The sequence below is a fragment of the Aspergillus lentulus genome (genome assembly GCF_001445615.1).
Source record: "Aspergillus lentulus DNA, contig: Alt04, strain: IFM 54703, whole genome shotgun sequence".
Classification (NCBI taxonomy): Eukaryota; Fungi; Ascomycota; class Eurotiomycetes; order Eurotiales; family Aspergillaceae; genus Aspergillus; species Aspergillus lentulus.
Genome location: NW_028322122.1, coordinates 3,525,890 through 3,550,557, shown reverse-complemented (window position 1 = coordinate 3,550,557; position 24,668 = coordinate 3,525,890). Strand labels below are relative to the sequence as shown.

General features: G+C 47.5%; 5 protein-coding genes across 5 annotated transcripts; 3 read left to right on the top strand and 2 right to left on the bottom strand.

Moving 5' to 3' along the window:
* Positions 1-63: 63 nt before the first annotated feature.
* ALT_2416 (uncharacterized protein) lies at positions 64-763 on the bottom strand (the record flags this gene model as incomplete). Its single annotated transcript, XM_033562832.2, has 3 exons — positions 64-80; positions 165-466; positions 540-763. The coding sequence occupies 3 exons, from the start codon at positions 761-763 to the stop codon at positions 64-66; spliced, it is 543 nt and encodes a 180-aa protein (XP_033418723.2).
* Positions 764-6,779: 6,016 nt separating this feature from the next.
* On the top strand, positions 6,780-18,017 carry ALT_2415 (uncharacterized protein; the record flags this gene model as incomplete). Its single annotated transcript, XM_089599338.1, has 12 exons — positions 6,780-7,503; positions 7,585-7,725; positions 9,516-10,520; positions 10,581-10,784; positions 10,884-11,510; positions 11,563-13,257; positions 14,790-14,919; positions 14,967-15,276; positions 15,336-15,501; positions 15,549-16,240; positions 16,285-16,762; positions 16,813-18,017. The coding sequence occupies 12 exons, from the start codon at positions 6,780-6,782 to the stop codon at positions 18,015-18,017; spliced, it is 7,377 nt and encodes a 2,458-aa protein (XP_089456484.1).
* Positions 18,018-19,723: 1,706 nt separating this feature from the next.
* On the bottom strand, positions 19,724-20,449 carry ALT_2414 (uncharacterized protein; the record flags this gene model as incomplete). Its single annotated transcript, XM_033564567.2, has 1 exon — positions 19,724-20,449. One exon carries the CDS (start codon positions 20,447-20,449, stop codon positions 19,724-19,726), a length of 726 nt encoding a protein of 241 aa, XP_033420458.2.
* A 1,143-nt stretch (positions 20,450-21,592) lies between these two features.
* On the top strand, positions 21,593-22,016 carry ALT_2413 (uncharacterized protein; the record flags this gene model as incomplete). The annotated part of the gene is made up of 3 exons (XM_033564568.2): positions 21,593-21,636; positions 21,687-21,744; positions 21,804-22,016. The coding sequence occupies 3 exons, from the start codon at positions 21,593-21,595 to the stop codon at positions 22,014-22,016; spliced, it is 315 nt and encodes a 104-aa protein (XP_033420459.2).
* Positions 22,017-23,259: 1,243 nt separating this feature from the next.
* On the top strand, positions 23,260-23,949 carry ALT_2412 (uncharacterized protein; the record flags this gene model as incomplete). Its single annotated transcript, XM_033564569.2, has 1 exon — positions 23,260-23,949. The coding sequence occupies one exon, from the start codon at positions 23,260-23,262 to the stop codon at positions 23,947-23,949; it is 690 nt and encodes a 229-aa protein (XP_033420460.2).
* Positions 23,950-24,668: the final 719 nt, after the last annotated feature.

Sequence of the window (24,668 nt, the reverse complement as noted above, 5' to 3'; positions counted from 1 at the left end):
CAGGAAATTACAGAACGTGTGACATTAGTTGTGTCATGGAGCTTCTAGATCATTCCAAATATCCTATTTAAGGCCCCCTTCTAACCATTGTGTCAACTTCATAGCAAATAGGCATGTATTATTCACATCTCCAACTCGTGCATCAACCTTAAAAGTCCACATACCACTCCTCAAAAACATTTTAGGAATCTGGAAATCTAGTAAAATATCACTGCGGCCGCTAGTAGGCATGTAGTCAACCTGAACTCCATAGGTATTACGAATAGTGAGGTGTGCTAGATCATTAAAGGGCGTAGTCTTCAATGGCCCTGTAGTGGAGTCCTCATTATCATGACTACCACCCGGATAGACAGTAGAGGCGCTCACTTTGAGGGTTGCATTAATGAGGCCCTCATCAGAAAGTGCTAGCTCCTTCTTTTTAGATTCAGGTAGATAACCGCGTAGGTAGACAAAGAAGACACGGTCACTTCATCAGGATGTTAATGTCAGAATGTTATAATTAAGATTAAGCTGTACTTTAAGGAGATGGGAGATCTCACGCGATAATAGGTATCGGGGCGATCTCTAGGAATTCAATCTTGAATATTTGGTCATCCTTAGGCACAGTGTCGTAGATGGCATCGTTGTGGCCGGGGACTCTGTTGTCTTGTTGGGCCATAAAGTCCTCGCCGACGAGCAATTCTTGCTGTGAGGGGCTGGTCTTAGCAAGAGCAGCGAGTGCAGCGGTGCAAAGAGACAAGATTTGAGGGAGAATTAATTTCATCGCGTGGCAGCGGTTGCGGATTAGATTCTGAGACAGCCCAGGGCGAGTGAGCAATGGGGATGAGAGGCGTGTTGGCTTTATGTCACTTGACTGCCTACTAGGCTAAAGTCTAGTACTACTAGAGTCTAGAAACTGCCTTTCGATAGCTGCCCTAAACTAGCGCCCAACCACAACGCTGCGGAATCCAGATCGTCCGAACCGTTTGGCTCTTATTCTCCCCGGCCTGGAAGCGGCTCGCCTGCTGAAAAAGATATCAGAGGCCATGGCTCCTCGCTCGCGATTACCGATTCAAGAGTTTGCGAAGAATGCCAATTACGCGAAGATGCACGCCGCTATGATTGCCTTGTATGGCGGTCGAGAGAGAAGCTCGACTGAACGGCATCAAATGGCTGGCTTGGCTAGGCTTCGAGTGACATTCGAAGCTTATCCACCGTTCAAAGAGGGCTTGATTGGAATGAGGATGGTGGAGAGTTCTGTTTAGACTGAATATTACTTGCTAATCGCGGCAAAAAGAAAAATTGATTGAAGTACTGTTTCTATGATCTTTGTCTCTCTTAGACTATTGTGTGGATACCTTCCTGAGTGCAATCTTCAGTCCAATGATTGTCATAGTGCGGTTCTCAGATATAGCCGACACTGGGAGATATTATAACTGGTGCACATTTTTATAAATCGCAGGGAAGGATTTTGTGGATACTTTATGGTCTGGGATTAATTCAATCTAATTATGGAGCATGATTAGATGGCCTCTAAGATTCTTATGCAACTAGATACTGTCCTTTGGGCTCCATATCCATAGGCCGTCTTTGTTAACAACGACTGGAAAGCAATTACCTTGTGGTGATATATATGGGAATGATACGAAGAATAGCTGCAGACGGGAGGTGACGTGTATCCATTGATTCAATTCTCGAGATTTATACTAGCTGTTCCGTTGATCATCTGCCTGTCTCTCCGGACGGAGTAATCCGAATCACTGTAAAGACCACTAAGAATCCCGCGGGACTCTTAGTGGCCTATTATCCCTGTAGTTTAACTCCACTACTAGTCCCTTGACGCTCTCTAAAGCGCTGTACACCTTAACGGGAGCGAGGCAAATCGATCCCAGTCATGCGTGTCAGAGTAGCGGCAGTGTTGTGAACTTTTTTTGAGCCACAGGATTTCAGGGTTTCGGATAGCTCGTAGGGGAGGATGGAGAGTGCATCCAGTTCTGATTTCCCCAGAGTAGCTCTGTGGGTGGGGATGGCTGTCAACCAGCAGCGTCTCCGCATTAAGGTCCCCTTCAGGGTCTTCCTCCGTTGGACATGACATTGCGTGTAACTGCTAACTATGCACTAACAGCACAAACAGTCCCTGGCAGAGATTTCATCTGGTCCAGCAAAATGGCACATAGGAGATGTAAAACATCCAAACTATTATAGCGCTAGGGGCGGCGATATCAGTTTATATTGACCTATTCCTCCACTACTGAGGGGATGGCGTGTTTTGTTGTCGATCACGAGAATAACCGACTCGGACTTTTGGCCTAGCGCCGACTACTTAGTAAACATTGTTGCCAGTCTGGCGTCCCAGAGCTTGACTTGACGAGAGCGTGTCTCAGTTTCTCAAAGGCCAAAACAGCTATGGCTCTCAGTGATGATATGGGCTGCGGCAGCTCCGTCCAGTACTATATACAGCATATACAAATTCCTCTCCACAAGTCCCTATCTTAAGACTAGTAGACCTCAAAATGTATCATGAAGTTCCTCCACCTGTGTGACATCTTCCACAAATGTAGCGCCATACTCTCTCATGATCTGTATCTTCTCCTCCATATTCATTGCTAAATGCATTCTCCCAAAATCCCCTGGTAGTTGTTCAGCATTTGCAAACCTTAACACCCAGACACCCACTCCATCTGTCGGCCAACCAAACTCCACCACCTTTGCTTCTTCCTCAGTCATCTCCCTCCCATCAAGCTGCACCTCAACCCAATCCTCCCTACTTGGCCACCATGTCGCACCAGTCCGTCGTAGAAGATTACAGGATCTGTCTTCTTCATCGGCACTGGGTGAGCGCAGTGATACATGAGAGCGGGGGAGTGATAGGAAAAGCATATCAACAAGGTCAGCGTCTTTTCTGAGAACCCCGCCAGTTGAGGGGTAGCCGTAGACAACACATCCCCAAATAGTGAAGACGGTCCGTTCAGTTGTTGATAGAGGAGGATTTGTCGGGCATGAGCCATCTGGTTGGTCATCTATCATTGTTCGTTGATGAAAATAGGGAAATGGTCCATGTTAATGGGAAGTAAGCGGCCAATTGTTTGTTGGCAGAGAGTCAATAGAAAGGTAGAGATAATGGTGATAAGCATGCTGCTAAATCTCATGTTTTAATAAGATTATAAACAGGTGAAGACCAGTACTAGGTATATATTGCGGATTACTGTCTTGATATATGGGAATTAGGAGAAGCTCCCTTCAACTGATTAGGCAGGAACATTAACATTATAAGTGCAGCCATATAAGATAACCCACTGCAATTTCCTATGTATGGCCATAACTGCTAACCTTTTCAGCACTAGTTTGAAGGTATTCCCAAGCCTTTTAATGCCAAATTTCGATTAGGTCGAGTATGGTATGGTCAGAGTTTCGTGAGATGCGGTGCGTCATCTAGACATGTATTCAACTCAAAGCCAGGGACTGTATTATTTGCCGAGGTCTACCTACCCAACAAGCCTTATATGCAAGCAGTCATCGGCGCTGTATCAGGTAGCAAGCCTCGCATTCATGACCCAGCTAAATTTACTAGCTCCTACATTGCTGGTATCCTAAGCCACGCGGGTGTTTCCTCTGCGGACTATAGCTCCGTCACCCTCACCTGGTCATTAGTCAGGAATACTCTTGGCTACGCAGTGTATAAGAAGTGCATAGGTACTGGAACTGCCAGCCTCATCAACTGAGGCTATAATTAGCATAATCAACCCCAGATCCTCTGGTATCCCCTTTGAGGTATAGGCCATTTTAGCTTTAAGCAGTGGAGGTAGCTCCTGGTTAATCTCACCAAGCACCAAAAGCCTACCAGCCAATGGTACAATCGCTAATGTTAGCTTTACACAGAATAGCAACACTGTTATCTACAAAGTCAACATCATGGTCCCATACGCATTTATGCGGCTATTCATCAGCATCAAATAAAAGGAAGGATTTTCTCAAACCAAACACGGGTGGCCGATTAACATGGCAGGCCTGGACGATCAGGGTAGCCAGTGGCTCCAGCTCATCAACTACCTTGTTGAAGGCAATGACTTTTACTCTGGGTTTTACAAATACACTGGCACTTAGAGTTCAAAATCTAAGGCCAATGCAGACTGGTCGTGGTCTTCTATCAGTGTCGCGCCTCAATCTCAGAATGGCTACATGTATACGTGGAACGTCCCGGTCGCCAGCACCGATGCTGTAGCCAGTAAATATCTAATCCAAGGCCAAGGATATGCCCCAATAAACAAGATGTGTATGGGATCCTTTTATAGGTGGAGTGCAGGAGGTTGGTAAGGATGGTCTGGAAGAACAGTGGAATGTATACTTTCTTTCACTGGCAGGCTGATTAATCTGAGCATTTCCACGTGGCAAATGAATTAGGTAAGAAGCATGGAACTACTTATAACTGAAATTGATTGGTTTCAACTGACTGTACAATACTGCACATGTCATTGCCCTGATACAAATGTAGTGAGAGAAAGGGAAAAGAGTAAACAAGCCTGCGAGAGCGTAAGCAAAACACTCTGGCGTTTTGCTGAGAGAGCGTCCGCCGCGACAGCCCAGGGGATAAGAAATTATCAAACATCCTCAACGACACCCATTGGAACCCGACGGTCGAGCGCGGAAATCAGGCTTGGGATTGTGCGGTACCTATTGGGGAAGATAACAATTCCCATTATTATTATGTCAGCCTATTTATCCTTCTTCTTAATGGGGAGCAAGACCGTAGCGCTTACGACCACGTGATTATTATTGAGATAACTCTGAGCCTTTAGGTAATAGTAGATAGATACAATGGGGTTGCAAAAACTTTTGCTCGTTTAGTTATGCTTGCTCAGACTCTTTCTTTCTATAACGCAGTCCTTGACTCCTTGCTCAAGAACCAGTCCAAGTCTAGTGAATTTGTAAGAATTCAGATGCGAACTATCCAGACAGGCGTGTTTAGCCTCTTGTCAACTATTTAAAGAATTAACAGGGCCCCGGAACCCTCGATTGATCTGATCCTTCGATGCACCTTCTCAGCCATTCCACACCTTGCTATGCATTGGCTACCACTCCTCCAATCACTCCGTCTGCTTTTTATTACTCGTCCCCTCCTCGTTATGTCTCGATTGGCGCTGTCTATCAGAATCCCGCGTGCCCAGGCGATTCCCGACCCACCGTCTTGCAAATCATCCCAGACAAAAAGCTTGTTGGTCAGATAAAGGACAAAAGTACGTCCCCCCTTTTCTTTTACCACCAATGATTCTATTCTGGGGCCCACCTTTCTCACTTTCTACCACATACTACGGGTTTCTGATTTGTGGCCAAGGCAACACGGAGACGCGATGGAACTGTCAAAAAGCTACAGATTGAGTGTCAAGAGCTTTATAGACACTCAACCGCCGGTTTTTAGATGCTGTGGCAAAGGTTTTGCAGGTGTGCTCCTCGATTCCAAGTCGTTGCCTGTACCAATGAAAGGATGTGCCGCCCAGCGACAAGGGTGTCACAGTGCCAAGTCTTAACAATAGAGTGGTAGGCCGCGATCAGAGTCTCGACGCTAAAGCTTAGCTCCCCAGGCTCAACCCGCTGTTATGAGTCAGAATGGAAGATTGTCTCCGACAGCCAAATTTCGAAGGCGAGAATCCCGGTTTCCGGGCGGAGTTATAGTCCCCTGTCCTTTAGCAATGGCTCTGTGTAGTCCAAGACCAAAAGGGCTCAACAGCAAAGAAAGCTTCTTTGGATTGGTCCAGGTACCATGGTCCACTCTCCAAAGCTAAGCTACTGGGGCTAATTTATTGACCTTACCCTTCTGCATCCAATCAACAGAGTTTATTTCGTGTTTCTGTTGGTTTTTTGGCCCCCTTTGTATTTGTATCAATACCCCTGGATGTCTACTCCAGAGTACATTACGAGTCAGTCTAGAAAGCGGTTGTGCTCTGAAAGGCCTTGGCAGTAATCCGTTCCTTTACATTGTTAGTTCATGGAGAAGTTATGGAATGATTTTTCATGCCAGCAGGGGCTGAAAAGATGGATTGATTATGTTGGTTATGGTCTGTAAGTAACTCGAGTCAATGACAGATAGCTATCTGCTGGAGGCTGAATGGTTTGAGAATTGAAACCTGGCTCAAGCAATTTATTTATTTTAGTCAAAACATACAACTTGGTCAATCATTGGATGTTGGATACCCCGACCTAATTTGAGCCAGGTGCATGCCTTAGTTTCCAAGCCGTCCGGAGTCTGGACTGACCAGTGACCACACAGCATTACAGAGTGCGTACTCTATATTTCTCCGCCCATTATGCCACTCTGTTCACCCAAACACCAGAATCCCTGTTACTACCAGTTCTACTCCAACTATATGAGGCTCCAGCCTGCTGCCTACACATAAGTAGCTAGCAATTCACCCACTATCGCCAGTAAAAGCCCCACACTCAGGTGCTCCTAGTTCTGCCTACTCATTCATATTAGGCAGATGCGACCATGAGTGACATGCTAAGGTAGTATGTCGTGACTTAGGAAGCTACTACTAGTTATATAGCCAGTAACCAGGCTAAATTTTGCTATACTGTATTACACTAATATTAGCCTTGTTTTGACTGGCCATACTTGCCCCCACCTCTGCTTTCATACTGTTTGCACCATCTTACACGCTTACTGGTATCTATCCATACTAAAGTGATTCATATTTTACACCACAAGACAGTAATCCGTTTGACTATTTATACACTCACTCTCGCGCACTACACACACTGCAAATAAACCACACAAAGGCAAAGAGAGCCCACAGTCTGAGATAATGGCAGCGCCACCGCCCTCCTACACCAAAGTCACTCACTCTGCCACATATGCCAGCATCAATCCAACTAAGGCCGGCCTCTCCACTGCGGGCAAGGTTGTGCTGATCACTGGCGCATCTGGCGGCATTGGCCGGGCCGCAGCCTCATCCTTTGCTGCATCGCGTCCCCGAGCCCTCATCCTTCTCGGGCGACGCGCCGACGCCCTGGCGGAAACCGCCACGATTGTTCGCGCCAGCCACGCAGAGGTGGCGATTCAAACTCACACAGCTGAGCTGTGCGATGCTTCTGGCGTCCGCAATGCCATGGACAAGGTGGCTGCCGAGTTTGGCGGCATCGACATCCTCGTCCACTGTGCCGGCGTACTGGCCCCCGTTGTTCCCCTTCTGGAAGCTGATCCGGCTACATTTCTCGACGGCTACAAGACTACCGTGGTCGGTACGCTGGTGACGGCACAGGCTGTCGTCCTGGCAAACAAGACTGTCAGCACCAACGAGGACAAGCCAGTCACCTTTATCAATCTAACCACGGCCGGCATCCTGTTCCCCCCCTTTCCCGGTATGGGCGCCTACGTGAGCAGCAAAATGGCCGCCGTCAAGCTGTTAGAGGCCTTTGCCGCCGAGAACCCGCAAGTGCGTCTTCACAATGTGCATCCCGGACTCCTCAAAACGGCCATGTCTGCCAAATTGGCTGAGAAGATAAAATTGCCATATGCCTATGATGACAGTAAGTATACACTGCGCCCGTGCTTCATAGCCAATCTGGCTCTGTATCCAAGTGACTAACGATCATTTTTTTCTTTCGCAGTCTCTCTTCCTGCTGATTTCCTTGTCTGGATTGCCTCCCCCGAAGCAGAGTTTCTCAAAAACAAGATCGTCTTCGCCGCTTGGGACGTTGATGAGCTCAAGGGTCGTAAGAAGGAGATTGTCGGTGGCCCGCCGGGAACTGGTGAGCTCTGGCTCGGCTACCAAGGATTTCCACGATTTATGGGTGGCCAGCCTTTACCAGGCAGCCAGTAGGACGACCGGTACTATGAATGGGAAGTCACCATCCCAGACTGAAAGGACTGTACTCGCGCAAAGACGCCAATGAAAGGAACGCAGAATTATGTTGTTCAGTTAAACAATGCTTTCAAATGATAAAGAAAGCAGACGAATAGAGAGTAGTCGTCATCTATCTCTAATTTGAAGGGTTACTTTCCAACGACGTGATACAACTTCCTCCAATTAGTCTTCGGTCTTACCCTCACTGATATGCAGAAGAGCCATGATGGGCAAGGTGAGAAACTACCTCAACGGCTGCCTGAGAGCGAGTAGGTCTCGGGTAACATACGTGTTGTTCAGTGTCTATGGTACAGAAAGCGCTTTACCGCCCCTTGCGGCTCTTGCTTTTCCATATTTAGCTCGCATATCCTCTACCAATGCCTTCAGAGTCGAATGGCTATCAGGAATATTATCCGAGTCGGGTCGCGGAACTCGGAATTCCTGGTAATCATGCCCAATACTTCCCGGAGACTCGGCCTCGCCCAATGGCAAGCCGTCCCGTCTTGTAGAGCAGGCCCATGTCCGATACAATCAGGTACCTACCCGACCCAGACTGCACGGACTGTGATACCTATCGAGTCCAGGCAATCTTTCTGCTACACGTAGAGAGGTACACTGTTTTAGGTATAGGAAGCAGAGTACTTTCGACACATTGTCTTTTATTAGATGATTTGTATGATTGGTGATTACATGATACAGCCATCATGCAGTAGATGTGTTTAAAGGTGATTTTTATGCTCTCAGCCACCACTAAAGTGGATTGAATCTTTATGGTAAGACTCTAATAGGACTAAACTTTTAAAAAGAGTAGAATATAAATTTAGCAGGCTGTAAGTAAATACCGCTTTTATCTAAGGCGAATATCTTAGTCTTATATAGCCTGGGTGCTGTAGCTATTATCTTTAGCTTATTACTACTACTCTGTATCTTTATATCTAGGATATTATTAGTAGCTACCTATGTGTTCTATATGTTTGTTTACTTACTTACCTAGGTAAAGGAGTGGCGAGTTCCATTGCCGGCACCCGGCATGTACACATTCTACTAGAAAGTCGGTAATGGTCGATCGTACATCACCTCGAGGTATCCTTGGCGAGACAGAATTTGTCTAAAGAGGAAGTGATGATCTACTCCGGAGTATTTGGGCGCGAAACCGGGTGTCCTGGTTGGACAATTCATAAATCATGAAACACGAGCCGTCGTACTAGAAAGCCTTAGTCGAACCAGAGTATGATATGTTGCGCCCCCACATTTTAGATGGCTGCCTCCCATTTGCTACGTAAATCCAACACACTCATGCCCGACAAGGCGCTTTGTTGTGGCTGTGCTGCAGCCTTGTCCAGCGGCGCCGGGTATTATTATATGGGGTCCCCAGTCCTATTGCCTTGATTTCATACTTTCTCATTAAGCAGTCTCTTTCAGTGCAATTCAAGTAACCTTCTGCTTGACGGGGGCTCAGGTAATGAGCTTCTATCTTTTGAGCAATCTAGGCCGTCGACGCTAAATCTTCGCAATATACCAGACAATCTCAGCAGGCGAGCCCAAATCGTCCCCACGAATACCTCACGTCTAGTCTACGCCCTTAAACCTGTCGCATAATGCTGAAGAGAGCGTATGAACCTGGAGAACATCTGGGGCCTGCTTCCAGCGCTCTGAAGAGACTAAGAATACATCATGACGACGCTCCAACGTCAGGGGACAATAACACTGGGAAAGCTTTGAGCAATGATGATTATATTGTAGGCTGGATATGCGCCACAACTACAGAATATGTTGCTGCACAAGCGTTCCTCGATGAGAGCCACGGCCGACCAAATTATGTCTGCGTCAATGACAACAACGATTATAGGTTAGGTGAGATTGGGGAACACAATGTTGTCATTGCTGTCCTGCCTGGATATGGCATAGCCCCTGCTGCATGCGTCGCAAGAGACATGCTGCACAGCTTTCCCAACGTTAGGATTTGTCTGATGGTTGGCATTGGAGGTGGCGCACCAAGTTCAAAGCACGATATTCGTCTCGGCGATATTGTCGTCAGCACTCCGAATGAAGGGACTGGAGGCGTATTTCAGTACGACTTTGGCAAGACGATACAAGACCAGAGCTTCCAACACACTGGCTTCTTGAACCAGCCACCGATATTCCTACAGACAGCAGTGAATGGGCTAAAGGCCCAGTATATGAGCGGAGGCCACCACCTTAATGAAGCAATCAATAACATTCTCGAGAAGAAGCCCAGACTCCAGCCAATCTATAAGCGGCCAGATTCGGTTACCGACAGACTTTATGAGAGCAACGTTGTTCACCCTCCACAATGCCAGAGAAGCTGTGCGGTAGTCTGTGGCAATGATCCGACCAAATTGATAAAACGTAGGGAGCGAGGTGAACATGAAGACAGCCCAGCAATCCACTATGGTACGATTGCTTCCGCAAACCAGTTAATGAAGGATGCGTCTATTCGAGATAAACTTGCCGCGGAAAAGGGTGTTCTCTGCTTTGAAATGGAAGCAGCAGGGCTGACGAACCACTTTCCTTGCCTGATTATCCGCGGAATATGCGACTACTCGGACTCGCATAAGAACGATGACTGGCAAGGCTATGCAGCAATGGCGGCAGCTGCGTATGCAAAGGATCTTCTTTCTCGAATCCCTCCGACTACGGCCGAGAGACAGAAGAGGATAGCCGAACAGTTCTCCGGCAGTAAGTTTCTTCTCGAGCCGGAAGTTTTTGGCATGGGTGGGTAACCAGCCTCTGTGATAGATCTAGCCACGACAGCTGGCGAAATGGCCGACCCGCAGAAGAATAAAAATCCGCAGGAATATGCATGCGATTACTCACATGCTCACAAGAGCAAGGAATGGCAGAGGTATGCTGCAGCAACCGCGGCCGCATATGCGAGGGAATTGCTCGAGGAGCTACCCGTGGCCGAAGCAAGTGCAAGAGTTACAAGCATGCCCAATCCTCGTGAGTTAGCTTAATGCACATCCCAGTTTAATGATGGTATTAAGCATCGAATTGAGGCCAAGTCCATCAACGAATTCACTGACACGCATTCTGATATAGCGAACGAAGAAAACCAAGATGCATTTAAGATCGAACGGGGGAACTTCGACGTGGAACTGGTTCCCTTCTTTACGGAACGGTCTATAGAAATCAACCAGATACGGCAGCTTTTCCAGCCGAGTCGTTCAAGGACTACCGTGGTTTTGCATGGTTTAGGTGGTATCGGCAAGACACAGATAGCTTTGAAATACGCCAATGACTACAAAGAGGAATACTCTGCCATTTTTTGGGTTAATCACCGAAGTACAGACACTGTGAAGCAGAGTCTATTCGCAGCCGCAGAGCGAGTCCATCGGAAATACCCCTCCTGGCCGGGCTTGAAAGAGGCTTTAGAATCCAATGATACCAACAAGGCATGCTTGACCGTCATTGACTGGCTGAGTCAGGATCAAAATAATCAATGGCTCGTCATTTGCGATGGCTATGATCAGTGTCAGACGGACGACTCCAAGCAGGGGAATTGGGATCTTCACAGAATGCTCCAAGCTCATCATGGCCACATACTCATCACATCCAGATGGCGACAATCGGACCTATGGCATCATGTCCAGATAGAAAAATTTACGGACCTGAGCCATGGAGTAGATTTACTGCTCAAGCGTTCCAGTCGGTCATCCTTACGTGACGGTGAGTGAGACTTCTCCGCTCGCATTAAACTGTGACATTAATGTCGCTTTAGATCCAGATATACAAACACTGGCTGAAACATTAGATGGACTACCACTCGCTTTGGTGGCAGCAGGTGCCTACCTAGGTATTTCCCTATTCAGCTGTTCAAAATATCTACTTGTGTACAACAAATCATGGCTGCGGCTGCTAAAGGAAACACCAACATCCGACGCGTATGACCGAACTCTCTATTCCACTTGGAACCTGACCTGGGAGCGTATTTGTACAGTCAACGAGCTTGCTGCAAATCTCTTGCGTTTCTGTGCCTATTTTGACAATAAAGGTCTCTGGTTCGAACTGTTCCAGATGGGCAATGAACTCGACAAGCCTGAATGGCTTCAAAGACTTACAGAAGATGAATTTGAATTTGACGTCGCTGTGCGAATTCTCCGTGAGCATGCGCTTGTCGAGGAGCAGGCAGGCGGGAGACATGGCGAGAGTGGTTCAATTAGGTTCAGTATACACAACTGCGTGCATTCTTGGACAATACATGTCCTCAATGAAAACTGGAACTACGGAATGTCTTCGGTAGCTTTAGGCTGTATTGCCAGCAAAATACCGCAAAAGAGCACTCCATCGTTCTGGCACATATCGCAGAGGTTACTAGCTCATGCGAACCGCATTGTTGATCTGTTCTCTCAGAAGCGGCTCATTCAGGTCTATACGGAAACCCAGTTGGAGCAAATGCGGGATGTCATAGAAGCCCAGGTGGAGCAAATGCAGGGTGTTATATATTTCTTCCTTGAGCGAGACAGACCGGAAACTGTCGAGAAGATGTGCATAAGCCTCCATGAACAGGTCGAGAAAATGTTTGGCTACTACCACCCAGCTACGTTTACTCTCAAATGGCTCATGATCAGCATTTTCACCAGCCTGAAAAATTATGACGAGGCAGAAACCTTGTGCAATCGTACCCTGAGCCGGTTTAACAACAACCCTGACGTCAATGAAGGACGTGCGAAACGGTCGTTCACTCTTCTACTAGCACAGATCTGTATGCTCAGAGGACAGACGGAAAAGGGCGAAGAACTGTTATTAGGACCCTCAACATCTCCCCAAGACGCGGGAATATCAGGTCTCCTATTTGAGGAAAACCTGGTGTCTCGATTATGGACACAATATCTCGCGCAGGACATGTCAAGAGATATGCAAACATGGATGGAGAACCACCTACTCAAGGAAGAAACAGGCAAGGCGGGAAGTTGCCAACAATCATTCAACCTCCTTTGTACTCAGATTTACCTGTGTCTTTCCCAGAATAAAAATGAAGAGGCCAAGGCTCTGCTCCTTGAAGCACGGGAGATGTTTGATCGTGAGAACTCGGCAGACTATGCCAAGGCTTCCATATTCTCCGATCTTGCTGCTCTTTATATCAAACTGGGTGAGTATGGGGACTTGATGTGCCTCTGCGACGACGCGACGACTGGAGACTGGGAGTCGCTTTGGCAGAGTGATGTTCGATTTTCTTGCACTGTCGTCCTCATGAGGTGCTATGTCCACTTGAATCGCGACGAACTCGACGAAACTGTGGATTTATGCCAGCGTGCATTGAAGAAGCTGCACAACTCTCGAGTGCTAGCCGCAGCACCTAAGCGGAGCGTGCTGATTATGTTAGGATCAGTGTACATGCAGCAGGGCAAGCTTTTGGAAGCAGAGAAACACTTTGCTGCTGCTATTCAAGAAACACGAGAATCCAAGCAACAGTGTATGTCAGCCAGCTACGAACATGTTTTGGCCTCAATGAGTGTTCTTGCAGAGTGCTATAAGCGCAGAGGCGAGCAAGATAGTGTCCAAAGGTGTCTGAAGTTGGTAGAAAAATGCCAACGTGAGCTACTAAAGGCGAGGCAAGGTGGACTGAATGTATAAAACAGCCAAAAGTGAAATTGTATTAGCATACTTCCCACCATACCATATGTACCACATGCAGAAGCAGCACCATGTTAATAGTTAGGTTACCTATAGTGTTATAAAGTAAAGCAGCATGCTGTGCTACTATACTCATATAAAGGGATAATTGTAGGTGAATAGAGCTTCTTTGAAGTGGTTAAACAGTTTAAGGAAAGGAGAGATCCTTAGGCGAGGACATTTTCACCCTGAGCATGAGTCCTTAATACACATTGCTAGGGGTTTAGTAAGCATTCACACTGGCTAACTAAACAATGACTAGTAACAAAGAACAGAAGACCCTCGTAGCTTCTAGAGTATATATAAACTGTTTCAGAGGATAATATTGAACAAGGATTATAGTTTCAGACTCTTGCAGGGTTGAGAGATCTAATAACAGAAGAGAGAGAGGCGAAGGATGGAAGATTGTATCAGTAAGCATAGAAGGAAAGATGAGTGTTATAGTGAAAGAGTTCTTTTATGTACCTGAGTCACCATCACCATCTTGCCCAGGCCTGGCATCTATGAAGGAGGACCACGTACTCAGGTGCCTTGCCCTAGATTAAGTCAATATTATCTCATTACCTCTGAAGGTGACTCTTAGCTAGTGTCTGGAACTTGCACTTATATTCATTAATTTAAAGAATCTTGAACATATGACTTAAGATTGCCTTTAGCCATTTCCCCTTAAGTTACATAAAAGCCTTCTGATTCATAAAGGAAATTACAGGTCATTTAGTAAGGTGGTTCACAAGCAGCAGGGAGCCAGGAATAAGTGTAGGTGAGCAGTTTCTGAAAGTATTAAATGTGATAATCTGTGTATGATCAGATTAGTATCATCTATAGCTTAGCTTAAATAAGAGCCTTCTGGCTGTCAACCTGCAGCCAGACAAGGGATGTGCGGAGTATTGAGTGAGGAATATACAATTCAGTCAGGATCCATGGGATTCAAGTGAAGTCTGTGAACAGACTCGAAATAGGGGCGGTAAGGGTGCTAAACCAGTCATAGCAAAAAACCTAGACAAACGACAAACATACAACAGCCGGGATTCGCCAGGGACGGGAACGGGCAGACTCCTCTACTGGCTGCTACCTCGTGGGACGTCGATAACATGACTCCACTTCCCCGCAATTTCATCCGAGAAGTATGGCTGTCGATCCCAGAAACCGCCCGCACTTCGTGATAATTAATGCCGAGATATGGTCAATTCTCTCAAGGGATTACATACCTCTTGCGGCCATAAATAACCTGGAGCTCTTCAAACCACGAGAAGATGGAGCCTGGATTCTGATCAAAAACAGTTTGCTTGTGAAATCCAGTCCAAAATAACTGAGGCTAAACCAACATGAGAGCCTTTTATGTCGTACAAAGTGGCGCGGTAGCATTGTATACGCTTCTTGCGGCCGTAGCAGTATCTGCCTCTGGCGTCGACTCCGGCTTTGTTAACCCGGATGTCGTTTACCGTCCCAAATTCCGCTATTGGTGTGTTTTTCGCTACCCTCGGACTGTGAGGTACTGACAAGAAGCAGGCTACCTGATGCAAGTGTCCCTGCCGACGTCGTCCAAGAGGATATCGCCCGTATCGCTGAAGCTGGGGGCGGTGGCATCGAACTGTTGCCCTTCTACTTGTATGGCCTTCCGACAGCACAGGGCATGAACGCTACACCGCCCTCAGACTGGAATGTATATGGGTTCGGCACTCCGGCTTTCAACGACCTGTTCCAGGCTGCTCTGAATGGCTCGAAGGAAAGTAAGGTTCGTATGGACTTCGCGGTAGGCGCAAACCAAGGACAGGGTGTCCCTGCGGTTCCAGGAACACCGGGGCTGGCCGTCCAACTAGTAAGTATTTCTTCATTTTCCGTTCCAAGGATGGGCCAGATAATAACGGCCGAGTCAAGCTGCTGGGAAGCACATCTGTGCACGCTGGTCAACGTTATTCTTCCACAGTTCCGCCGCCAGCCGAATTGTCATCCGTGCTGCAATCGGGCTTGACATTTATGCACCCTCTAGAGGATTTTAGCACGCCTAACCTGACTGCTGTCATTGCGTACCAAGTGCTTAATGGTAACATCATGTAGATGAATATTCTCTCATTATCTAACGCTGTGCAGACTCTTCAAGCGGCGGTTCCAAGATTGTAGCACTGGACCCACTCTCGTTTATTGATCTGTCTGCCAAAGTGAAGGATGGTCTACTAGACTGGACAGCACCGTTGGGCAATTCAACTTGGCGTGTCTTCAGCTTCTGGGTCAAGCATACCAACCAACGCAGCTGCACAGGTGGTCGCGATGCGACCACTGTTATTGGTAATGGTTCTTGGACTGTTGACCATTTTGATGCCATGGGAGCGCGATTGATCACCGATTTTTGGGATCAGTATATTTTGAGTGACGAACAAACCTTGACTTTTCTGCAAGAAGTGGGGCAGTATGGTACGGTGAGCTCCTTTGTTCTTCATAAGAACGCCACTGATGACTTTGTAGCGTGGGAGGACAGTATGGAGATGCTCTCATCGTTATACTGGACGCCGAGTCTATTGAGCAGGTTTGAGCAGGACCGTGGGTACAGCGCTCTTTCATGTCTGCCAGCTCTTTTCAAGCCGCAGAATAACTGGAATGCGATTGTGCCCTCGTACAATGAGATGTACACACTTGGTGATCAGAAGGACAGTGCGTGTAATGCGGATTATCGTCGGACACTGAATGCCGGATATCAGGACTATATTGCCCATTTCAGTCAGTGGGCGAACAGAATTGGGATCCAGTATTCGAATCAGCCCGCGTATAATCTGCCACTTGAAATGGTACGTCTCCTTTACTCACACCAAGATGGCTCTGACCTGTTCAGTTGGGTGATATCCCTCTCTCCGATGCGCCGGAATGTGAGTCGCTAGGCTTCAGTGATAACATCGATGCATATCGCCAATTCAGTGGGCCCGCTCATATCAGTAATCGCAACGTCATCTCAAATGAAATGGGGGCAGTGAATAAGCCGGCCTATATGCTCACAATACCAGAGCTTCTATATTCCATCAAACGAGCCTGGTCTGGGGGTGTCAACATGGTCGTCCTGCACGGGTACACCTATTCTGGCAATTATCCCAATACGACATGGCCTGGATATACGACCTTCGGCTATGGGTTCACCGAGATGTGGAATCAAATCCAACCTGCTTGGATTCATATGAAGGACTACCTGGATTATATCTCGCGGAATCAATTTGTATTGCAGCAGGGCCGTCCACAGATCGATTTGGCGCTGTATCTGTACGAGACCCCGTGGAGCGCCGTAGACCTGCTTCGTTCGAACAATATAACTGCTGCTGGTAGGCTCTTAATTGATGAATTCGAAGATGGAGCTGACATTTATTGCCAGGCTACACTCACGATTACGTTGCGCCCGATAGCCTCGTTCCACCGCAGGTTACTGTTCGGGCAAAAGTCCTTGCTCCGGACGGACCAAGCTATAAGGCCCTGATTTTTGCCTCGCCCAAATTTAACATATCTACTTTCAATCTTGTTCGGGAAGATGTGGCGGCACGAGTGGTAGAGTTTGCTCGAAAGGGACTACCCGTGATATTTGTTGGTGGCCTACCGCAGGTGACATCAAATACTCAGGCTGGTCAAATTGTGGAGGACGGGTGGCGTAAGATACGAAACTTGCCATCCGTCCAGTTTATCTCCTCGCTTGCAGATCTCCCTGGTGCCCTAAGTAAGGCAGGAGTCACGCCGAATGTTTTGCCAAGCTGTACTACTGGTACACTGCGCGTGGTGAAGCGGTCCAGGCCCGAAGACGAGGTAGATTATGTCTTTCTGTATAACGATCAGATCGTCTCCACCTCCTGCCAAATCAGCATCCAAGACCATGGAGCGAGAACACCGCACCTTCTCAATGCTTGGACTGGGGAGAAAAAGATGATCGGTTCATTTGAGAGAAGGTCCGCATTGATCACGGTTTCTCTACAGTTCGCGCCGAATGAGACGAGCATTCTAAGTCTCGAGAAGAGCGGCAGTAGTGATCCTACAGACTTGATCATGCTTGCAAGCAGCAGTGCATCAAGTCGATACGGCATAGCTAACCTGACACGTTGGGACCTGTCGATCGAAGACTTTCACGCTCCACGCCGCCGCTCTCAAGTCCAAACAGCCATCACATCGCACAACTTCTCCAACATCGCGCTCAGACCATGGAGCGCTATCTCTCCTGCATTGATCAACGTGGGAGGCATTGGTCGATATTCGACGAGCTTCACTGTACCGAACGTCCCTCGCATACAGGGCAAGCTATCGCTAGGTCCGATCATTCACACTGCTCGCGTTTATATCGGAGGACGGAGGCTTCCTCCAATTGACCCAGTCAACCCAGTCATTGACATATCCTCGTACATCAGTCCCAGTCAGACTTATAAAATCATAGTGGAAGTGACAACTCCATTATTCAATCGGATCAAGACGGATGCAAACCAAACTAAGATTGCCGGGTCGACAGCGGGAGAGCTACAGCCGCTGTATGCTAGTACGCCGTATCAGGAGTACGGTTTGATGGGGCCGGTGGTGTTGACTTGGAGCATTAGCTCATGAGTCACACACGGCTAAACAGTCGAAGAAATCCGAGTGGCAGTCCGATGTTTGACTGAGAGTGCCTCTTACCTTAGACCTGTGGAGCCAATACTGCGCCGCATGTACGAGACTAGGAGTACGAGACTACGAATACGAGAATACGAAGGCGAACTCGGATGGAAAACTTCCCGCCCTGATTCTCTGTAATTGGCCATTGGCTGGTTGGATCCAGTACCAGTAAACGAAGACATCCATTCGACCATGCAGGTTACTGCATTCTGTACTCTAGTGAGAAGACGAACTTCTTGCCTCGTCCGCTCAATTCTTAATGTAAGTCTGCGAACTATAAATACGTGCTCATTGTCTGAAAGTAGACACTGCGTCCAGGCTGAGACTCAGGTGTTTTGCAAGCAACGAGCACTTCATCTTACCCAAAAGCCATCTTTCCCGTTCCTTAGCACTATGCCAGATTGCAAATTGGCGACAGAAATCAGTTTTCAATTCTTCAGGCAGCTCAGTCCTGAGCCTCCTATTTCTTTGTGTCCTAGAACCGCCTCTCTTAAAGGGAAGTGAGATTTCGGCTCATCTGCGTCAGTAAAGTTCTTTGGACGACTTTAGAACTGTGATAAAGGACCACTATTGCAACTGCATTTCTGAGCGACTGCTGATCTGCCTCTTGATTTCTACTTCCAGATTGTACTTCCTGCTTCCCTGCAAACTTCAATGCTTTGATATCTCAAGAACCAAATTTCTATAAGGCCGATGTTTAGGTACAAGATATAGCATAGTCATACAGAGTTAGAGTTATAAAATATAATGAGGCCAATATGCAGCGCTCGCTCGGACCACTTGTTGCATTTACCTAGGGGAATAGAGCGCTGGGCGCTAACCACCTTCCATACCCTCGTCCGTCAACATGCGATGTATATCAGTTAGGCTACTCTGGGAGGGTCTGTAGACTAGTAGATGTCTGTAAGCACTATTGATCAATGCATTTGGTTTGCGATGGTGTACAATAAGTCTATATCCGTCACTGTGCAGGGCGGGACTTGCTTCTCGAGACCAGTGGAACTTGTGCTTTGCTACTTAATGCACAGATTGGCGGAAATAGTATCCAGCATTTCGTAGGTTTCTAGATGCACCCTAGAGCTTAAAGGCACCCGGGAATTCGGCTCATCTGTCAGTAAAGTCATTTGCAGACGACTCTGGGACTCGAGCAACCTGGAGAGTTACCAGTTGATGCACACTTCTGTTTGGTTTTGGTTGTAGGTTTTAGCTAGCATGAAGAATAGCAGTTGCAACAAGCATGCCAAGCGCTTGAGCGATCAAACAGCCGGTGTATATCTACAAACTTTGGTCAATTATAGAGTTCAACGGGCCATATATATTAATTTTCTTCCCTTCCCGTGAGTTGCTCTGAGACAAACATCTATATCTGGAGTGAGAATGGTGGCACGCTCTGGATATCACAACCATACAACAGGTTTTTCAGGAATATATTAGCTTGTACAGCAATGGATGACCTTCTTCGGTGGTCAATCCAGCTCAAAAAGCATATGTATAAGTGAGTTACTCGGGCTAACGACTAACATTACAAGCTTGGGAAATCAACGTTCAATCCCATATCTGGAAGCTAACATTCCGCCCAGACTCGACAGCTACTTTAGATCACCATCACAAGTCACCTTCCTCTACCTCATAGGAAACGTTGCAAACTAACAGAGAGCTTATTTGAGGTCGCCCTCTCCAACGCACCGCTTGACTGGATAAGTATCACTTAGACAAGTTGTCACCACGCCCTTCACCCAGTTCAGCGTTGCGTCATTATAGGTATAAGTCTCATCGGTGAATGAATCTGCCTGGTAGTAGTCAAACTGTCCGCTGCCAGGCGAGCCAGTGAAGACATAACCTCTTTTGCGGTGCGTCAAAGGATTGCTCACTATCGCTCCCCATTTGTTCTTCGGGATGGTCATGGTCACGGTGCCAGTGAGGGTGCTGGTTTTTGTGTACTGGTAGTTCGTGGTCACGCCGACTTGGAGGAATTTCTCGACAGTTGCAGTGAAGGAGGTTCCAACCGAGATGCTGTTGGCGATCATTTGGCCTGATGCCATGGCGACGGTGGCGTCAGCCTGGTTGGCGTGGACGATGGTGGACATGGGAATGTCCCAGCCTAGAAACTCTTGATCAGGAAGCGGGATAATTATTTGGGGGTCTCCCCGCTTCTGCAGGCCGTTGAAGTTGGCGGATTTGAGGGACCGCGGGAAGTTGTCGGTGGGTGTCTCGACAAAGGTGCCATTGAGGTGAGAGGCGAGGTCCGTTTTCTCGATGGTTTTGGCAGTCCCATCAGCGAGGAGCAGGATTGCCTTGTCTGTATCGACATGATCGGCGGGAAGAGCCGCAGCGAGAGCGCAGCTAGCATACAAGGCTGTGAAGAGCACGAAAGGGAGATTCATTTTATGCGTTATCAGATTTGACTTTTGTAGACTTGGAACGAAGATGTAAAGATACAACATAGAAGATAGGGGGAAGAACAGGCCCATATAGCACGAAGCCGAGGATTGTGATCTGAGATATACGCCGTGCTAACAGATCTGTATTCCAGCACATATGTACGCTCAGGTCCCCTACAAACACTGTGTCTCACATGGTGAATCGATTGTTCGGAGTTGTATAGGATTATCATGGTCGAGCTAGGGGATTCCCCGAAGAATGACCGACGCTGAATATTTGAGACATATTAGGGCCGAAGGATCAAGTACTGACCCTTAATACGCAAAGAGGCTGGCCTGGGCGAACAGATTGGCCAACAATAACTCGCCATGAACGCAGGGGAGTCTCTTAAGAGTTCCGTCAAAAAAGATCGTCCTGTGGACCCTGCGCCTTCATCCTGTCACGTCCCATTTATCGTTGGTCAGCCCAGAAAGACACAACGGCCGTGGGCTGCAGATCTTTGCCAATGGGAGGAGAATTGGACTTGTCGGAACTTTATTGACGAGCGAGTTCCGACCTCGATGCGACCATATGACGTCTAAACGGTCCAAACGTCCGATTTGCGGCGCTCGCCAAGAGTAATGAGAGAGACTCGGTGCTTCACGCCGGAACAGAGACTGGGAACTGTCATTTATCATTCATCATAGTGTAGCTCCGTTGTCGATCACACTCGGGGCCGTCCCGTTGTAAGGTGCCGTTTGATTCCGATAGGATGATAGACGAGGGATTCGTCCCGTTCAACGGCCATCGGGGCCAAGCTACTGCCTGTCGGAGAGTGAAACAGATACCAGGCTGCAGTCCTCTACCATGCATTGACTTCAGCATACCATTAGTCTCCATTACGAAACTTCTGGGCGAAATTGTCTCAGTGCTCGTTGAAGCCATACGGGGAATCTTCGGGCTCATCAATTCATACGACTTTACCATCACAAGGTCCAGAGGTCTTTGTCGAGGATCATGGCGCACCGTTAATGCTCGTGATTCTTTCCATCGGCCTTTAAGTACCTGCCGACTTTGCTGAGGAATAGAAGCCATAGAAGTCAATACAAATTCTCAGTCCTATACACTTCTTCACAAGCTTTTCTTGTCTGATATACCCGTCAACCATGAAGGTCTCTACCTCTCTCATTGTTGCTACCCTAGCTGCTAGGTCTGTTGCGACATGTCCTTTGTGAGTGAGGCCATACTAACAGCTGGAAGTGTTTTCGCGGACTTACACTACACTGGTATCTGTGTTGACAATCCTGCCAAGGGTGTGGTACGTTGCATCCCCGGTCTACTTTGAAGGTCCAGGGTAATTCAACTGACAATGGATAGACTGTTTATAACAAACAAGCGACGGAGAAGGCATGCGCGGCATATAAGAACCGCAACACGGGAGATGCACAGTGGGACAGATGTCCGGACTGTACGCTCAAGAGCGATCACGACATTCTGTTTTATTGCCAGACGGCGGCTCAGCACATCGGGGGAGATGAGTTGGAATATTACTGCAAGCAGAATGGGGCGAGCAGCAGTGTAGCTTGGTGAAGGGAGCTATTGAACAGTATTGCTGGAATTGCGCTTCCGTATTACAGATATCAGAGAATAGGAGAAGTCAATAGGATCGAAGAGTAACAGGATAAAGAGCTGTATATAATGCCTCCTGTTAGCTAATCCTGACTTTCACAAACATCTTTCAGTCTTTGGCGAGCGGCTTTTCATGGCCTGCGGGCACGATGATCTGATGTACCGCAAACGCAATCTCAAATGTATCCCGGGCAATACGCTCCTTTCCCTGGCGCTCATAGAGCATCCAATAGGTAACATACTCCACAGCGTCGAGGGATCATCAGCGCCCGACACCTTCTGCTTCGCGTTGAGCAGAAAGAAGTTAAGGCCTGTCCACTTCGACGCACTCTTCCTGACACGAGCACCGAACGGGCATAGGAGCTTACGGAAGATTCACTTACGGCCATCATAATGAGCTATATGGTTACATGTAAGATAATTCTGTGAAGAGTTTATGAAATCCCATGCCCAAATTCAAATATTTAGCTGTCCTTTCGGATGCGGCCGATGGCCTTGTCAATGACACCGCAGACGTGTTCAAAGGCCGACAGGTATTATAAATTGATGCTGTGACTTTTAAAAGGAAATAAATCCACCATTAGGTTCTTTAGGTTGTATTTAGGTTGACCCCCTAGAACCCACTGGGTTATAGGCTGGGTTTTGGGCCCTAGAAAATAGAGCCTAAACCCAGTGGGTTGAGTCCTAAAGATAGGGGAACCCAGCCCAACCCGCAAAAATAACAACCCTATAACCAGCTCACTATAGCCGTTAAGCATCTGCAGGGAATGGCCGCTGGCAGCATCCCAGATCTTGATAGTCCCATCAGTTGAGGCAGAGGTGATCAGCTTAGAATTATGTGAGAAGACTGCAGAGTACAGTGATTTTCGAAATCAGTTTGACCTTTAACTCTTTCGACTTGATTTCCCAAGAATAAATCCGAAATACACTAATCATGTTTAGGGTGACCGCTCTATCAGTTAGGCAAAACTATGGTGGTAATGACTATACTTTATTCAGGAACGTATGTATTGTAATAAACCTGCAATGGATACATCGAATCTCCTCAAACACCTTGGTAGATCTAGCGATCTGGCAAGATCGTCTGCTATATCCCACCGTTCTCACCGCTTCTGAAATTAGTTCTAAACATGTCTAGGCCACCTCTTCCCGACAGCATCCCCGAACATGTAAAACTGTTACTATTTAGCTAAGGACCTTGTCAATGGCATCTGCGCAAAGGGCTGCGGCTCTTGAAGAGCTTGCATCTTTGATCTTAGGCATCAACCAATCTTCTCCAACTCGCGTCGCAATCGACGGGCGAACAGCATCTGGGAAAACTACGCTTGCCGATGAGCTTTCAAAGATCCTCACAGTCAAAGGAAGGAACGTTATTCGTACTTCAATCGACGGATTTCATAGACCCAAGATCGAACGCTATGCGCGCGGCCGTTTCTCCGCTGAGGGTTATTACTATGACGCGCGTGATCTTCAGGCTATCAACACCCTTCTGCTCTCCCCGTTAGGACCAGATGGTGATCGACGTTATCGCACGGCATCGTTTGACCTTGATAAGGATGAGCCTATTGAACAACGACCGCACCTCGCCGCAGATAATGCTATACTTCTTGTGGATGGCACCTTCCTCCAGCGACCAGAGCTGCGTGATGGTTGGGATTTGACGATTTTCGTTGAAACCTCAGAGCAAGTTTCAGAGCAACGAGGTATAAATCGAGATGCTAGCCATTTGGGAGGACTAGAGGCCGCACGGCAGCTCTATGCAATGCGGTATCGGCCCGGTTTTAATATCTATGATGGCCTATGCCAGCCATCCTCCCTCGCCAATGCAATTTTCAACAACAACAACTTTGATCAGCCTACACTCAAGCTCCGAGATGAACAGTTACCGCACTAGTGGGCCTGGTTGTTTTGACGATTGACACATAATTCGTCTCCCTATCGCGGCTCCGTCGTGTGATGTGGTATTTTCCAACGCCAGCTTGCTTAAGATACTGTCTGTGCCTTAAGGTTTTATTGCACTGGCGTCTGTTTATTATAAGAGTTATATAACTACTAGTGTCCTTGCTAGATAAGAGTTTATTAGTACCTAAGGTAGTTTATAAGTACTTAGTAGACTTAAGTATCTAGTAGGCTGGATGCTATCCAGGCCATCTGCTTTGGTGAAAACCTACCTCTACTCTCTCGTCTGCGCAGGATCAAATGAACGGGGCCATCCTACTTCTTGCAACTCTTTGTCGCCCAGTGTAGAGGAAAATATAGCACTGCTGGCAATGCACCTCGAATCCTGGGCTAAACTACAAAGCCGGTAAGGCTAAACATTGTTTTGAAAGTCCGCGGTCTATTACTTATTTTCTCACAGATCAATATGCTGGGTCAAGAAATGTGAGGAGCTCTATGAGAAGCATATCAGCAGTCACCCTGCATGACGGGAAGCAGATGGGCATATGACGTCTGAGCATATCATGCGCGGTATTAAGATTGTCTATTGCGCATCAAAGTTGCAACGTGCTATCGTCGCTACAGTTCTTTTGTATACAAATCATCCACCGTCTACTATTCCGCCAGCAATACTGTCTTTGTTGACAATTTGCCCATCCGGCCTGGCCCTCTCTT